General features: G+C 39.3%; 2 protein-coding genes across 5 annotated transcripts in view; one reads left to right on the forward strand and one right to left on the reverse strand.

The window, feature by feature from the left end:
• Positions 1-14,052, forward strand: part of Hps3 (HPS3 biogenesis of lysosomal organelles complex 2 subunit 1) — a 39,274-nt gene extending 25,222 nt beyond the window's left edge. The window contains exons 14-17 of one of the 2 annotated variants that reach the window (XR_005880434.1): positions 546-653; positions 5,678-5,884; positions 6,491-6,585; positions 12,965-13,162. Coding sequence is in view for 1 of the 2 variants with exons in the window: in XM_040754644.1 (XP_040610578.1) it covers positions 546-653; positions 5,678-5,884; positions 6,495-6,585; positions 12,965-13,092 (534 nt within the window). In the remaining variant the exon portion in view is untranslated. Of the gene's footprint in view, positions 1-545; positions 654-5,677; positions 5,885-6,490; positions 6,586-12,964 lie in introns of both variants that reach the window. The other variant, XM_040754644.1, reaches the window with a different exon arrangement.
• LOC101844412 (ceruloplasmin) overlaps positions 640-17,768 on the reverse strand; it is a 52,647-nt gene continuing 35,518 nt past the window's right edge. The window contains exons 19-20 of one of the 3 annotated variants that reach the window (XM_040754641.1): positions 3,961-4,065; positions 640-894 (exon numbers count right to left, since the gene is read on the reverse strand). In XM_040754641.1, the coding sequence (XP_040610575.1) occupies positions 3,962-4,065 (104 nt within the window). In that variant the 3' untranslated portion in view covers positions 640-894; position 3,961. Of the gene's footprint in view, positions 895-3,960; positions 4,066-13,300; positions 13,526-14,664; positions 14,955-17,768 lie in introns of those variants that run through there. The other 2 variants (XM_040754642.1, XM_040754643.1) reach the window with 2 other exon arrangements.

A 17,768-nucleotide genomic window follows, 5' to 3' on the forward strand; every position in this document is an offset into this window, starting at 1 on the left:
GCATGCTCTGTGGAGATCATGTTTAAAAGCTCACACTCCCAAAGTGATAGAAGTAAAAATTATTTCCACTGTTACCTTTAACATTTTTTAATATAATTGTCTTAAGACAAGTGTTACTTTTTTTTTCCTAGAAAGCCCTTTGTAGAATATTTTTAAATTTCAAAATATTAGGAAAAAGTTATTGCAGATTATGTGGTATGGAAACAATGAGACTGCACCCTTTTCCAGGAAATATATTCTAAAAAAATCTTCCTTTTCCTAGGAGAGTCTATAACTGAGTCTGAGACATGGCAAAGTATTAATGGACAGATAAAGAAAGTGTTTGTCTGCTGGGCGGTGGTGGCGCATGCCTTTAATCCCAGCACTCGGGAGGCAGGCGGATCTCTGTGAGTTCAAGGCCGGGCTGGACCGACAGCCTCCAAAGCAATACAGAGAAACCCTGTCTCGTAAAAACCAAAAAAAAAAAAAAAAAAAAAAAAAAGTGTTTGTCTGTTTGTTTTACTGTTGTTATGTTTGGCTTGTGATGCATTTCTTTAATGTTCCAGATAAACGCCTGCAGTCATTATGGCTTAGTCTATCCATGGGTTCATGTCTTAATATCATCTGATTCCTTAGCTGATAAAAATTACACAGAAGACCTTTTGAAATTGCAGGTAAATATAATGTCTCTTAACTTTTTAAGTATGCAATATATTACAGTATAATATACCATTTAAATACGATGCGATACCAAATGGTTTGTTGATTTAGAATATAGCTTTTGGGGGCAAAGCTCTGTAGTTGATTGCATTCAGGAGAATTGGCATCCTGCTTCTGCCTGCTGACAGATGGGGCATCTACGCGGAGAGGCTGGTCTCATTGCAGGTAAATGGGTAAGGGTGTACTTGAAAACACCTATGAGAAATAAAAATATTCAAATATATAGGGGTGTTTTGTAAGCATGAGTTTTGTTTAATGTGGCCTCACACAATTCAGACTTCTTACCCAAGCCACCACTACCATCTGTCTCTTGAACAATATGTCAAAGCAGTCAGTTTATCTGACCCCAGAAGAGAATTTTTCAGAAGAATTGTGGGACACAATTTATGGGGAGTTCTGACTATAACTGTTTCTGCATGTGCTGGGGTAGGTCAGACAGGGCTAAATGTGTGTATCTTTTAATATTGTTTGAAGGCCCAAAGATTGAATATAACGTTTGCCTTTCGTTTGTTTGGTTTACTCACTGTAGCTGGCCACATATAAAAATCAGTGTTTCATGTTCGGAATTCCGAGTTCACAGATACTGTTGAAAAATCCAGGAGCACTGACCACCTGTGCCCTCTGGAGGCCTGCTCTGACAGATTTTCTTTTTGTTTTTTTTCGAGACAGGGTTTCTCTGTATTGTTTTGGAGGCTGTCGGTCCAGCCCGGCCTCGAACTCACAGAGATCCTCCTGCCTCTGCCTCCCGAGTGCTGGGATTAAAGGCGTGCGCCACCACCGTCCGGCTCTGCTCTGACAGATTTGAGTAGCTCCTGTCTGAGCAGTGCACAGTCTGCTGTGTCTGTACCACTTTCACCTCTGTGGTTTCACGTCCAAATGCTGAGGGCCCCATGTGGTTTTGTTCTGCTTGGTACCTTTAAGATTTTGGGTGTGAAATTCCTGATAACAACTTTGCGAATTGATGTAAATGTGGTTCTTATCGATTATAGAGCCAGCTGGTGAGTTAGGGAAGGAAAGTCGAGAGACTAGATTCTACGGACACAGACTTGAGATGACCTATTAAAATCACCAGAGTTGGACATGGTGGTACATGCCTATAGTTCTAGCACTTAGGAGGTTGAGGCAGAAGGATCATGAATTCAAGTCCAGCCTCAGTAATTTATCAGTTAACCGCAACAACAGTATATCACCAAAGAAGAGTCTTTCACTGTCTCTTATCTCTAGTGTCTGTGTGACACTGTGCTAGGTCCTTATTTGTTGATTTTTATGGCTACTGTCTGAGAATGAGTTGTAAAAATGTGGTAGATGGCATTGGGCCTTATCCTCCAGGACATCCAGAGCAGTGATGTATATGCCTAAGAGTGGAATTGCTGGGTGTCATGGTAGACTTATTCCCATTTTCCTGAGGAATCTCCATACTAATTTCCACAGTGGCTGTACGAGTTGGCACTCCCACCAGCAGTGGAGGAGTGTTCCCCTTTCTCCACATCCTGTCCAGCATAAACTGTCCTTAGTGTTTTTGATTTTAGCCATTCTGACAGGAGTGAGATGGTATCTCAGAGTTTTGATTTGCATTTCTCTGATTGGTAGGGATATTGAGCACTTTTCTTAAGTGTCTCTCAGCCATTTTAGACTCCTCTATTGAGAATTCTCTATTTAGTTCTGTAACCCACTTTTTAATTGCATCTTTTGGTGTTTTGGAGACTTGCTTCTTGAATTCTTTGTAAATTTTGGAGATCAGCCCTCTGTCAGATGTGGGATTGGTGAATGTCTTTTCCCATTCTGTGGGCTGCCATTTTGTCTTGCTGACTGTGTCCTTTGCCTTACAGAAGCTACTCAGTTTCAGGAGGTCCCATTTATTAATTGTCGATCTCAGTGTCTGTGCTACTGGCGTTATGTCATCCTGTACCAATTTGTTCAAGGGTATCTACCATTTGCTCTTATAAAAGGTTTGGTGTGGCTGGATTTATGTTGAAGTCTTTGATCCATTTGGTGTTCTGTGTGCTTCTTGTATCTCGTATATTTGCCTGTTTCTCTCAGTTACTATAGGGGCATATTTGTATAATTATTAGTATAAAATCTACAAGTCACTTATAGGTAGATAGATAGATATCTGAGAGAACACTGTCTCTTCCCATTTTTTCTTGGTTCCTATCCCTCCTACACCACCTCCTCATGTCCTTGCCTGTAAAAGTAGAGAGTCAGAGAAATCTTCCAAATCAGAGCTGAGGTAGAGGAATCTTGATAGGAGGAAGGAATAAATGTGTTAAAGGTGGAGAGAGTTGATTTTCAGAACAAAAAAAAATGAAAATGTCTAAGAAATCAACCTCAGCATTAGTTTATGAGTAACAGTAATCTTTAGGCCATTTTTAGTTCAGTGATAGAAGTTTTGTTGAGTATTTATTTGTTTGAGACAGTGTGTCATTCTGTAGCTAGGCTGACCTGGAATTCACTGTGTGGTCCACATTGCCACCAAATTCTGGGCTCAAGATTTCATCTATCAATGCTGAGTTTATAGGGTATGATGCTGTGCCTGATTATGTTGCAGGAAAAGTGAATGGACCCAGAGACAGATTTTGGGTTCAACCTAAAGATAGGGAAGCAAAGCAGCCAATCTACCAGACAGGTCTTACCTCTAACAGAACTGGGTTGTTCCTATTCTTAATGTGGCTGGAGAATGAATGCCTCATACTGAATACTGAAGACCCTGCTTCTATCTTTTATACCCCTCTAGTTCTGGGATTAAAGGCATGTGATCTATTACTCTTTTAGACTGTTGAATCTCATGTAGATCTGGGTGGCCTTGGACTCACAGAGATCCATCTACCTCTTAATCCTGAGTCCTAGGATTAAAGGTGTGCACCAGACTTCTATGGCTTGTGGCTGACTTTGGTTTTTGAATCCTCAGGCAAGCTTTAATAAACCATAAATAATACATAACCACATGATTAAGAGTTGTTTAGTATTACTTATACTGACTTTTAAATTTTTAGCAACGTAGTTAAAAGGAACTAAACCTTTACAAGTAATCCATTTTGTGCTGTTTTGGCTAGTTTCACTGCAGCTCTGGTTTGGTACCCATGCTTTTCCTCTTCCTGCTACACCCATTATCCCATTAATCAGGAGTCAGTAGAGAAGTAACCTGTGCCTCATTCTGTGTTGGGAGATACTATGAGTGGGAGAGCCTCTCTATTTCATGTGTGCTATCTTACTGCCAGGAAATTACTCAGAGAAATTATTTAGATTGGTAAGAAAAGATACCTTATTTTCCAGGCCACTCCTTGGTAGGCATCTGGCATAAAATGATCATGCTGATTATGAATGTGTAGTGGATGGTCCAGGTCATCCTGTAACTCTGAGAAGATGCTGTAGCAAAAGAAGATATAGTGAAAGAAAGCAATAATTCTGTCTCTCAATATGAAAAGGCAAAATGGAGATTATTTGGGTGGTAGAATAAAAAATGCTACAGAGTTTAAAAGTAAGAACTAGTAGAGTTGCTTAAAAGGAAACCCTAGTAAATGTATGAATATTGACATAATGCCTGTGCCTGTCATTCAGTATGTGACAGGTGGTATTGACACAAATGACTAGGTTCTAAACAGTTACTTTGAAAGGAAAAAATGCTATTTATCTGGGGAAGCAGTGAAATGCACATGCCACAGTATATGTGTAAGTCAGAGGAAAACTTGGGGGATTTACTTCTCCCTTTCAATCATCTGGGTCCCAGGGAATAAACCCAGGTCATCAGGCTTTGGTGGCATGTTTGCTTACCTGCTGAGTCATCTCCCCATCCTGCAATTACTTTTAAACAATAATATTCAGTTTTCTTTGTGGTTACTGTTCTAGTTTTATCCTGTTGCTGTGACAAACACCAAAAGCAACTTAGGAGAGGAAAGGGTTTATTTGGATTATACTTCCAGGTCACAGTGCACCACTGATGCAAGTCAGGGCAGGAGCTCAGTAGGAGCCGGAAGACAGGATGGCCTGCTATTCTATGCAACATTACCTTCAATAAGGGAACTCACTTAGAGCCAAGGAAGCATAGCAGAAATCATGGTGGATGTTACTCAATAGTTATCCTGTGCTCATGTTTAGCTAGTTTTCTAATGCAGCCCAGAGAATAGTGTTGCCCACGGTGAACTAGAGCCTTCGCCATCAATTAGCAATCAAGACATTACCTCATAGACACGCTATAGACCAAGCTAATAAAAGCAGTTAGTCCATTGAGATTTGTACATGTTATGATGACAGTTAATGCTAACAAGGATAGTTACATACATACCCCCCCCCATACACACAATGCTCCTCATTGGAATTTTGGAAAAGACAGGGAAATGTTAAAAGAAAGTAAAACAAACTTCGTCCCACCACCTCATTTCTGGCTAATCCCTGCTTCAAACTGCAGTACTCTTCCAGAGATCTTCCTGTAAAGGTTTTGTACACTGTGTGGATTTTACAACATTGGTCATGCTCTTCATGCAATTTTACCTCAAGACATCTTGGCTCAGTTCTGTCATAATTATTTTCCTCCTTAATGGACATTTGGAAATATAATATTGGCAATTCTATCATGTTCTGTGAAGTATGCGCCATAGTTTATTGTTCTCATTCCTTCTTGTTGGACATGTAACCACCCATGGTCTTTCAGTATTACGAATACACATGCAAAACATTGTGGGGCAAAAATCTCTGACCACATGTTAGTCATATCCTCAGGTTAGAGTCCTAATTAAAGAAGACCGCTTTGTATTTAATAGATTTATTTGAACTAGAACTGAATTTAAGATTGAATTTAAGATTATTTCATACTTCAGTACAAGCGTTTCAGGACCAAATTTATGCTTTCTAAAGTTGCATTTTCTTTCTTTTTTTTTTTTTTTGGGCAAAGTGGGATTTTATCATTTTGAAAAATGATACTATATGTTGTGTTTTAATTTGGGATGTCTCATTCCATAACATTTTGCTTTTCTGCCCATAGTCTCTTATATGTGGCCCTTCATTTGATGTAGCTTCCATTGTTCCATTTCTGGAGCCACTTCCAGAAGATACTGTTGCTGGCCTCAGCGCTCATGTGCTGTGTCATACACGATTACAAGAGTATGAACAATGCATAGACACTCTGCTAGAGAGATGCCCGGAGGCAGTCATCGCGTACGCTAATCAGGAACTCAAGGAAGAACACTGGGTATGCACTTCAGATTGTGTGTCTAGTCTTGATCAGTGGTGAGAAGACTGGGCAATTTTGTTGGCTTATCTGCAGAATGAGGACTATTTTTGTTAGTGTAGCTTTACTGGACTGTGTGTCCAAAAACATGTATGTTTAATCTTAGACATTTTGGGTACTTTTAGATGCTATTAAAATACATGGGGATGATCTATCTCGTCTTTTAAGAGCCCTTGTTTCTAGTTGAGATCAGTGAGTACTTGAAGGGCTGGGCAACATGTCTGTGGTGGAGAAACACCTTCACTGTATTGGGTCTTTGATTTAGCAATTAGTAGAGTTTTAGCTTTAGCATTTCTTTTGTTTCTTCTTGCCAGCCAAGATAAAAGGACATGTCTGTGTTTTTCTTTGAAAACAATTGTGTACATGTGTACCTCAAATTACAGGACTTTCCTTTTATTTTGGGTTTCATCAGACACCTAGCTGCTGATAAAACCCTTTTTGCAACAGAGGGGATGCCTTGACCAAAGGATACATTTTTCTGTTTGGTCTAGCCTGTACAGCCTTCTTACTCTCATAGAAATTTGAGAATAAGATGCAACAAACTAAAATGCATTCATTTTCCCTAAGATAGATTCTGTGGTGGAAAAAACTGCTGCCTGAACTTTGTCAGAAAGTCAAGTGTGGTGGAGAGAAACACCAACTTTATCTGTCATCTTTAAAAGGTAAAATTCTCTTTTTTGGATGATTACGAATTTTACTCTCAAGGACAAGTTCTTGATTTCTGTAGTATTGTTTGTTTGTCTTCATGATATTAAGTGAGATGCAAAGGTCATAAAAGTCATCTGGAGGGTTTTCAGCTTCCGTGTTGCACCTCACACGTGATTCTCACTCAGTATCAGTAGTCACAGAGCTGAAGACCTTTAGCAGAATATTGTCATGGAAACTCATAATTCCTGTTTTTAAAATATTATGGAGGTTTAGAAGTTTGGCTTTTTAATTTACTTCATGTAGGAAATTAAGATTGGTAGGGGCCAGGAGAGATGACTCAGAGGTTGGGACTTCCACCTTGAACATGTTAATTCCAGTTTTTGGCAGCTTCAGAAATATTTGGGTTTTTATAATTCATAAAATGCTGGAACAAACACTGAATGCTCTGTGTGATTTACCATTTTTAAGTTATTTTTTTATTACATTTTTTAAGAAAAGAGCTTGCTTCATATGTCAATCCCAGTTCCCTCTCCCTCCCCTCCTCCCGCAACCTCCACACCATCCCTCCAAGCCTCCCACCCTATCCCCACTACCTTCCAAATAGGGGATATCCAATACTCCTCAAAGTGTCCCAATAGAAGCGGGAGGCTCACTGCAAACTCTTTTTATGAGGCTACAATTACCTTGGTACCCAAGCCACACAAAGACACAACTAAGAAAGAGAACTATAGACCAATTTTCCTCATGAATGTCATTGCAAAAATACTCAATAATATACTGGCCAATCGAATCCAAGAACACATCATCCACCATGATCAAGTAGGCTTCATCCCAGGGATGCAAGGATGGTTCAACACACGAAAATCTATCAATGTATTCCACCATATAAACAAATTGCAAAAGAAAAATCACATGATCATCTCACTAGATGCTGAAAAAACCTTTGACAAAATCCAACACCCCTTCATGATAAAGGTCCTAGAGAGATCAGGGATAACGGGAACATACCTGAACATAATAAAAGCAATATACAGTAAACCAACAGCTAACATCAAACTAAATGGAGCAATTCCTCTAAAATCAGGAACAAGACAAGGCTGTCCACTCTATCCACATCTCTTCAATATTGTACTTAAATTTCTAACTAGAGCAATAAGACAACAAAAGAAGATCAAGGGGATATAGATTGGAAAGGAAGAAGTCAAACTTACACTATTTGCAGGTTATATGATAGTTTACATAAGTGACTAGAAAAACTCTACAAGGGAACTCCTAGAGCTGATAAACACCTTCAGCAAAGTGTCATGATACAAGGTTAACTTAAAAAAAAATCAGTAGCCGTATTATATACAGATGATAAAGTGGCTGAGAAAGAAACCAGAGAAACATCACCCTTTATAATAGCCATAAACAGCATCAAATATCTGGGGATAACGTTAACCAAAGACGTGAAAGACCTGTATATCAAGAACTTTGAGTCTCTAAAGAAAGAAATCAAAGAGGATACCAGAAAATGGAAAGATCTCCCATGCTCTTGGATTGTTAGGATCAACATAATAAAAATGGCAATCTTGCGAAAAGCAGTCTACAGATTCAGTGCAATCCCTATCAAAATACTGGCACAATTCTTCACAGACCTTTAAAGAGCAATAATCAACTTTACATGGAAAAACAAAAGACCCAGGATAGCCAAAACAACCCTATACAATAAAGGAACTTCAGGAGGCATCACCATCCCTGACTTCAAGGTCTTTTACAGAGCTATAGTCCTGAAAACAGCTTGGTATTGGCACAAAAATAGACAGGTAGACCAATGGAATAAAATTGAAAACCCTGTTTTTAACCCACACACCTATGAACACTTGATTTTTGACAAAGGAACTAAAATTATACAATGGAAAAGACAGCATCTTCAACAAATGGTGCTAGCATAACTGGATATTGGCATGCAGAAGACTGCAGATAGATCCATGTCTATCACCTTGCACAAAACTTAAGTCCAAACAAATCAAAGACCTTAACATAAATCCAGCCACAGTGAAACTCTTAGAAGAGAAAGTGGGAAATACTTTTCAACGAATTGGTACAGGTGACTGTTTCCTGAACATAATACCAGTAGCACAGACAATGAGATTGACAATTAAGAAATGGGACCTCCTGACACTAAGAAGCTTCTGTAAGGCAAAGGACACAGTCAGCAAGACAAAAAGGCAGTCCACAGAATAGGAAAAGCTATTCACTAACCCCATATCTGACAGAGGGCTGATTTACCATTTTTTAGACTGCTGTATTTCAATGGTTGGCATAGAGTTTTATTCATTTTCGTGGTACAGTCTCCTTATCAGCATTGAGTTCCTACAGGGAAGGGTCTGTGGCTGTGGCTATTTATTGATGGAGTCTCGTTTCGTTGAGGTCTTTCTGTTGGCAGCTATAGTACTCTGAGAAGAACCTAGCAGTAGAGTCTTTGGAATTGGGACTAAGTTCTAGGTCTGTCATTTATAACCCAGTTTTTTTTTTAATATTAGATTAGTGAGAAATTCTTAACTGACTCTGGTATACAGTATTGAGTAAACTTACAAGATCAGTTTGAAGGTGGTGAACAGGGACTTGCACAACACATTTAGGAACCTGAAGATTTCTTCATCTTTCTACTGTGGTATTACTCAAACTTGTCACTTTGCTTTGGAAAATTATCTGTGTTAGAAAGGCTTCCTCCCCATCCCATTAAGGATACTACTTAGCATTTTTGGCTTCTACCTCTATCACCACCACCCTAGTTATAATAAATCCAGTATCTCCAGAGGCTGCCAGTTGTCGCCTGAGGACAGAATTATACTAGTTGGGAACTAGTGCACTAATGCAGAGATGTTGAAACGAGAGTGAATGGGTAGCTTATTTAAGGAAGAATTTGTTAATTATTTTGAAACAATGAACTATTATTTTTTAATTTATTTTTATTTATGCACTTTTATGTGCATGCATGTTTGGTCTATATGTATGTATGCCTATCATGTGTGTGCCTGCTGCATTCAGAGACCAATAAAAGTGCATCAGATCCCCTGGAACTGGAATTACAGACAATTGTGAGCTACCATGTGGATACTGGGAAATCAAATCCAGGTCCTCTCCAAGATCAGTCAGTGTTCTCGACCACTGAGCCATTTCTCCAGCCCACTATTATTTTCTTAAAGATCTAATATTGCAAAATATTGTAAGCATATGGTTTTAAAAGTAATTTAAAATCTTGACAGTGAAATTAACTATTAACATTTAGTGAATATATTTTAGACATACTGGGGAATTTTAAGTATACAGACTTACTTCTATCTAGATCATTCTTTGATCTTGTAGATTTCAGTAGCTGGTGAATAGAATAAAGCAAGTAATATTTGTGTTTGTGCTTCTGCAGTGTGCATATGCATGGTGTGCACACATATGCATGTGTTTGAGCATACATGCTTAATTAGTTATCTGAAAAGATCCAGTGTTGACATCAAGTGTCTACCTTGATTGCACTCCACCTTACAGATCGAGGCAGGGTCTCTGTCTGCATCTAGAGGTGGCTGTTTTGGCTACTCTGGCTTGCCAGCCAGCTTGCTCTGGGAATTCCCTGTCTCCTGCTTCCCACACACTGTAGTTACAGATGGGTAGCTAAGCCCACCTGGATTTTTATGTGGGTTCTGAGGCTTCCAGTCATTGTGCTCTCATGGCAAGTACTTTTCCACATTCACAGCCCACATTTTTACATTTCATTCATTCATTCATTTATTGTGTTCATGTGTGTGTATACATGCTTGAATGTGTTATGATGCACATGTGGTGGTCAGAAAACAACTTTGGAGTTGGTTCTCTCTGTCTACCTTTTTGTGGTTCTAGGGATTGAACTCAGATCATCAAGTTTGTCTGGCATATAACTTTACCTGCTAAGACATCTCACTGCATCCTTCTGCCCCCTATTTTAATCTTTTCTTATCTTCAGTTTCTCCAACTGAACCACACATCATGCCTATTAGTATATTCTCTTTGGAATGAGGCCTGAATAAAATAAATAAACACATTAATGGATTCAGGGAGGGAACCAAATGAGAGGTTAGGAGGAGCCCTTCAAATATTGCACAGAGGGCTTCACTCTTGTGAGAAGAGAATTGAACAGTGGTAATATTTTAATGACTTTGTAACTGCTCAGTACTTAACCCCAGGGAAAAGTTCTTGTATCCAGGCTACTACTTAAAGGCTCCACATTTAGGTAAATAGAAGTGTTTGATAGGAAAACACGAATAATTTATGTGTTTCATATGAATTTTGCAAACTAGTTAATGGTTGCTGTTTATTAAGATCATTTTATATGTTAGAGAAGTACCCTATTGTACATCTCAGAGAACTCCTGAAGCTAGCAAATGGTACCCAGGATGTTGTAGAGGAAGACACTCACTTGGAAGACTCAGTTACTTTTTATAAGATTTATTTTTATTATTTCAAATTATATGTAGCTGTGTGTGCATCTGAATTTGAATGTATGTACATGAGTGCAGATGATCTCAGAAGGTGTGTGTGTGTGTGTGTGTGTGTGTGTGTGTGTGTGTATGTGTGTGTGTGTATGTGTCTGCATGTGGATGTGTGCACATGAGTGCAGGTGACCTCAGAGACCTGAGGTGACAAATCTGGAACTGGGGTTACAGAATATTGTGACACCTGACAAGTGTTGGGGAAGTCCTGTGTATATGTCAATAAAGCACTGTTGGCCAATAGGGAAGCAAGATAGGTGGGACTAAGAGTTGAGGAGGACTCTGGGTAGGAGAAACACAGGAAGTCAAGATGTAGCTGCCATAGGGATAAGAAGCCCGGAAAGTTCTCCAGTAAGAGAAATACTTAGATTAACAATTATGGGGTAAATACTTAAGTCAGAGCTAGCCAGTAAGAAACAAGCAAGACCAACAGCTTCCTAATTAATACAGCGTCTTGTGTGTTATTTGGGGACTACAACACAGCAGAGCCCAGGACACTAGCAGGGGATAAACCAAAGCGGCTAGCAAGGAAAGGCTTCACTTTACAGACATGGGTGCTGGCAACCCAAACAAGGGTCCTCTGGAAGAGCAACAATTGCCGCATGTAGGTTGAAGAGTATCTATCTATTCTCAGATGTATCTGATTGCAAAGCTGAAAGTTCTTCCATGTGTCACTGCTGTAGAGTTCTTTAACTTCTTAGTGACAGGACAGGCCATCCCATTGTGTGAAGGATGATTTAGATTGACAGATCCTGAGTGTGTTGTACAGTAGCCCTGCAAATGGTTTGTAAGGAGCACACAGGAGATGATACTGGAGTAGGGATAAAGATGGGAGAAAAGAGTGTTTTCTAAGGAACACTATTATTAGGAGAACAGGGTCTTGAAGACATTCTCATTATTTATTCATTTTTGTGGAGCGAGGGAATGTGCATCTGTGTGTACATGGTCATTGTTACTCAAGAGCCTTCAGCCTCTTTTTGAGACAGGATTTCTTACTAGATCCTGGAGCTAAGTAACCAGGCTGAGCTGGCTGGCCAGTGAGCTGTGGGGATCTACCTATCTTTGCCTTCCCAGGTCTGGTATTGCAGGCATGTATCAATGCCTGGCTCTCCTTCACATGGGTTCTGGGGATTGAACTGAAGTCTTCAAGCTTGTGTTACAAGCACTACACCGACTGAGCTATCTACTCAGCTCTCTGAAGTCTTTGTTACTAGGATAGGGCAGCACTGATTAAGAAGTAATAGAAACATTAAATTATCTATTTAAAAAGGTTTGGCAACCCCACCTGCACACGTTCTTTTATTGGTGCTGAGGAGTGAATCCAGAAATTGTATACCATAGTCAAGGGCTCTATAGTGCATTCCCAAACCCATTACATTCCTTAATATTGAAAATGTTTACTAGAGTACTTTATTATTTAGAAGAAAAGGTATATGGTCATGGCAAAAGATTTATGCTTATTAATAACATGAAATCTCATTATAGAGAGGAACCTATTTAGGAAAATGTTTCCTGGTAAGTAATGGTGTTAATGTCCTAGCAAATAGTCTTTATATACTAGCAACAGTCCCAAAATTAAAGCAACATCCAAGTGATTATATTTTTCATTAGAAAATGGTAGAAATGGATTAAAAGACAGCATAGCAATCTATCAGTGAATTAGTAACTCAAATTCCAGGGACTAACTACAAAATAAAATTTGAAGGGCTCTAGAAGGAAAACATTAAACATTAAGAATACATGATATATGAACTAAAGAGGTGTGTGTGTGTTTATAATTCTAACATTTTGTTACTTGAAGGAACTTTGAATCATTAAGAACAAATCTGTAAAAAGAAAAAAAGTGGACTTTAGTTGTAACCCATGCATTCTTCTTTTCCACAAACAGAAGCTTTGTCAGTTATTGCTGTGGGACTAGACCTGAAGGATTTCTTGAATGTTCTCCCAGAAGATGGTGCTGCAGCCTTTTTCCTGCCCTACCTTCTTTTTTGCAGCCAAAAGAAGTCACTGACTTGAAGTTATCCTTTGTAGCACATAAACGACTGTACTTTAAATGCTCAGCCCTAGATAAAATTATCCTAAAGGATGTTGTGTTAATGTGTATTGCAGCTAATTTATGGTGCTTGCTTCCCTTACCATGTAATGGTAGCTATTCACTTAATCTATAAGCTGAACCCACTTATTTGTCTAGAATGTAAAAAAAACCCTCAAGATACAAGATCTCTTCACATGCATTTCCATTTTAGTTTTTATTGTTTTTACTTTGTATCCTACGTGGGCCTGGAGCTCATTACAAATCTTGTGCTGACTTCAATCTATGCAAAACTCCCAAGTGTCACAGGTGTGAAGTATCATGCAGGCATTTTCAAAGCTGGACACAAACTTCTGTTGTGAGTAATGTCATGGATTCACTGCTGGGAGCATGACAATCCTGTCCACCCTAGAGCCACTGGAAGAAAATACATTGCAAGTATGCACAAATGCTCCTCTTGCTGGTCAAACAATATCTTCCTTATTACAGATTTTTGTATTTGGATTATTATTTTGTTTTTTCTTTTCACTTTAAGTATGGTAAAGGCGTAATGTTTCACTCTGGTGAAAGACTGCACACTTGGCTTTTGAGCTACTTTTGAAACTCATGGTGTGCTTCTCTCAGAATTAGATGAATGTACTCATTGGACTGTTAGCATGACTTGTTGAGTTCACATATTTTCAGTCAGTATTGTTTCTATTCTTTATATGTATATACCCTTAATCTTTCAACCACAGTATATGAGGAAATAAAACACAGTCATGATGTTCACATCTGCCTTTTTAATAACTTTCTGGTTTGTTGGTTGGTTGGTTTTTTGAGACAGGGTTTCACTGTATAACAACCTTGGCTATCATGGAACTAGCTGTGTAGACTGGCCTGGAACTCACAGAAATCCACCTGCCTCTGCCTCCTGAGTACTGACATTAAAAGTGTGTCCCACCGCTGCTTGTCTTGTTTGGTTTGTTTTAAAGATGTACTTTTTATGTGTATGTGTGTATGTCTGAGTTTATGTGTGTTCATTGTGTACATCCAAGTGTCCAAAGAGGCCAGAAGAGGGCCTCGGGCTCTCTAGAACTGGAGCCACTCGATGTGGGGGCTGGAACCTGAACCTGGGTCTGCTACAGGAACAGCAAGTGTTCTTAGCCATTGGGCCTTTTTAGTAACCAACCTCTTGTAAATTATAATGTCCTAGTCCAGCTCATTGCTAGAGCCTGTGAACCCAGTAAGGTCTACCTACTCAACAGTTTCTGTGGAACTCTGACTTAGTCTTCTTACTGGCAGTTTCTTAATTATTGTTTTATTATCTGAGTTTTATTTTTTAAATTCGATACTGTTGGACTCTACCTTTCTCTAGCTCCAGATAGCATCTTTTGACCATCTTTTCAGATTTCTGTAAAACGCAACTTGCCGTCTTCATTTTTCTTTCTTTTCTGTACTCTTAGCCCCACCCCTTGCCTCCTGGTTTGTTAGAGCGATTGATGAGAAGGCAAGAGTTGGAGACCATTCAGCGAACTTTGTAGTGATCCTGTGAGACAGCCAAAGACAGCATCTGGTCATGTGCTTTTGTTTATTTGGTACTGTTTTACAAAGTCCTAACGATGGGGGAAAAAGTGAACTATGTGAAGCAATTCTGTTACCCAATGAACAAATACATTTCTTGATTTGATCTGTCCATTGGAAATAAGGCCAGTTCCCTCACAAATGAACAGTTATGTGGCTTCGATTTTTTAAAAAAAATGTTACAGCCAATTCAGCGTAAGTGTTCTATTCAGTGTCACATACATCGTTATAAACCATTGTTCTTTTTTCCACTGATCACGTTTCATTCAGCCAGATTTAGTCTCTATAGAAAAAGAAATTTTAAGATGATTACTTAAAATACTGTGCTTTATATGGCTAAAAAGTCTATACATGGATGCTTTACATATATTCTATTTTTAAAATAATAGTTATTTTGATTCATTCTTAATTCATTTATTTTTTCATATGTTAAGGGCCTTACCCTGTCTGGGGAATGATGTGGGGATTGGGTCGGGGGCTGGGGGGGCTGGTTGAGGGACAAGGGAGGAGGGGTGGGAGAGGGAGCTGGGATTGACATGTGAAGCATTCATGTTTTTAATTTAAATAAAAACATATATTGAGGAAAAAATCTCTCATCCTGCTTTAATTTAGGAAAATTTGTTTTCTTCTTTGCAAAAGATCCTAATTAATCATAAGAAAAAAAAAGTAAATGTACTGTGGAAAATCTTGGCAGATACCACATTCACCCAAAGCTCCAAGTTCATCAATGATAGACGCATTAGGATGTAAGGCCTTCTGCTAGAAGGGATGAGCCTGAGTCTGACGAGGAACACTGAGTGAACTCACATCGCAGAGTCTATAAGGTGACAAGTGCTCTGTATTACAAAATGTACCTGGAGGGTTTGATTCCCAGCACCTACATGTTGGCTCACAACCATCTATAATTCAGTTCTAGGGATCTTTTGACACCTTTTTGGGGACTCTGTGCACTCCAGGTCCACAGATATTCAATCAGGCAGAACAGCTCTGGACGTGGAATGAAATTTAAAACAAAAAAGTTTGGGATGTGAAAGACAAAAGTGAGAAGTCTCCAAGGATCTTTGTGCGACCTGGGGTTTTCTTTCTGTGTAAAGAACACGATGGGATGCTTGTTGAAATCTGAAAAGGAGCTATACATTTTTATTATTTTTAAAATAGTCTTGACACTGATGGTGGTATTGGGTTATATGTAAGAATATAATTAGGAAATACAAGTTTATATATTTGCACACAGACATGTTCAAGGGTAGGATGGGTTGATGGGGTGAGAAGGAGAAGGCAACTGTAACTTTCTAAATATGGAAGGTCTGTGGGAATTCTTCTGCAACCTTTTAAGTCATGCCTTAAGCTATGTCCAAAGAAAAGTTCCAAAAATTCTACTTTATCAAACGAAAGTTTTTAGATACTCATCTAAAACAGTTTGTCATAGAATTGACTTTCAGTTTCTGATGGGTACAGGCAGTGATCCATAGCCAAGCACTGGGCTGAGCTCCTGGAGTTCAGTTGGAGAGGGGGAGGAGGGAATCATATGAATGAGGGGCTTAAAACCATGATGGGGAAAAACACAGGGACAGCTCTCCCGAGCCAGTGAGAGCTCAGGGACTCTGAACTGACACCTGGGGAACTTGCATGGGACCAAACTAGGCCCTCTGAATGCGGGCGACGGATATGGAGACTAATCTGTTTGGCGACGGGACTGGCAGTGGACTAGGACTTATCCTGGATATGTGCACTGGCTTTTTTGGAGCCCATCACCAATTGTGGGATACCTTGCCCAGCCTAATTGTGGGGTGGGGGAGAGGCCTGGTTCTGCCTCAACTTGGTATCCCAGACTTTGATGACTCCCCAAGGGAGGTCTTATGCCCTTAGTAGTAGATGGGGTGGGATGGGACGAGGTGAGAAGGAGGAAGAAGGGGAGGGAGGAGGAACTGAGGTTGTGATATAAAAATAAAATCTTTACAATAAAAAGTTTATCAGATGAAAGTTTTTAATATTCATCTAAATTGAGATCTTCTCTTCCTTCCTTCACTTCATTCTTTCCTTCTTCCTCCTTCCTTCTTTGTTTTTTTTTTTTTTTTAATTTGGTGTGGGCATTTTGTCTGCATGGCATGTATCTGTACATCACTTGGGAGCCTTGTACCCACAGAGACTAGAAGAGGCCACTAGATCCGTCACAGTTGCACAACTGGAGTTACAGAAGGTTATGGACATGTTGGTGCTGTGGATTGAACTCTGGTCTTCTGGAGGAGCAGCCGGTGCTGCTAACTGCTGAGATATCTCCCTCACTAGCCCCACAAGCTGGTTTATTTAGAGCAGTGGTTCTTCACCTTCCTAATGCTGTGACAGTTTTAACACAGTTCCTCATGTTGTGGTGGCCCACAACCATAAAATTATTTTCATTGCTACTTCATAACTGTGACCTTGCTACTGTTATGAATCTTAGTGTAAATATCTGTTTTCCAATGGTCTTAGGTGATCCATGTGAAAGGATCATTAGATCCTGCAATGGGGTCATGATCCACAGGTTAACAACCACTGATTTAGGAATTTTTTTTCTTTGTGTAGCCTCATTGACTTTTTTACCTTGGTCATGTTATTGGCATTAAACCCAATAGTTTAGTCTTGGGTGGTTGTGTATTACCAGTAACTACTTTTTCCCCCAAAAATGTCTTAAGACGCCGGGTGTTGATGGTGCACTAGGGAGGCAGAGACAGGCAGATCTCTGTGTGTTGGAGGCCAGCCTGGTCTACAGAGCAAGTTCCAGGACAACCTCTAAAACAATATAGATAAGCCCTTTCTCGAAAAAATCAAAAAAAGTGTTGTAAGAGCAAAGATGAAAAGTTTATTTACAATAAGGAGTAATCTTGAGTGACTTAGATTTGTAATACATTGACTTGGAATAGGAACACAGCTCAGTAGTAAAATGCTTTCCTAACATTTGCAAAACCATTGTCTCTGTCCCTAGGACCAAACACACACACACACACACACACTCATACTAACATGCACACACATGAACATACATGCCCACTCCTTTCTATTATTTTTAAAGAAGAATCATATTCTGGATGTAACTTAGCCATTTCTATTCCTAAAA

This window comes from Mesocricetus auratus, unplaced genomic scaffold (assembly GCF_017639785.1).
Source record: "Mesocricetus auratus isolate SY011 unplaced genomic scaffold, BCM_Maur_2.0 Super-Scaffold_100011, whole genome shotgun sequence".
NCBI lineage: Eukaryota > Metazoa > Chordata > Mammalia > Rodentia > Cricetidae > Mesocricetus > Mesocricetus auratus.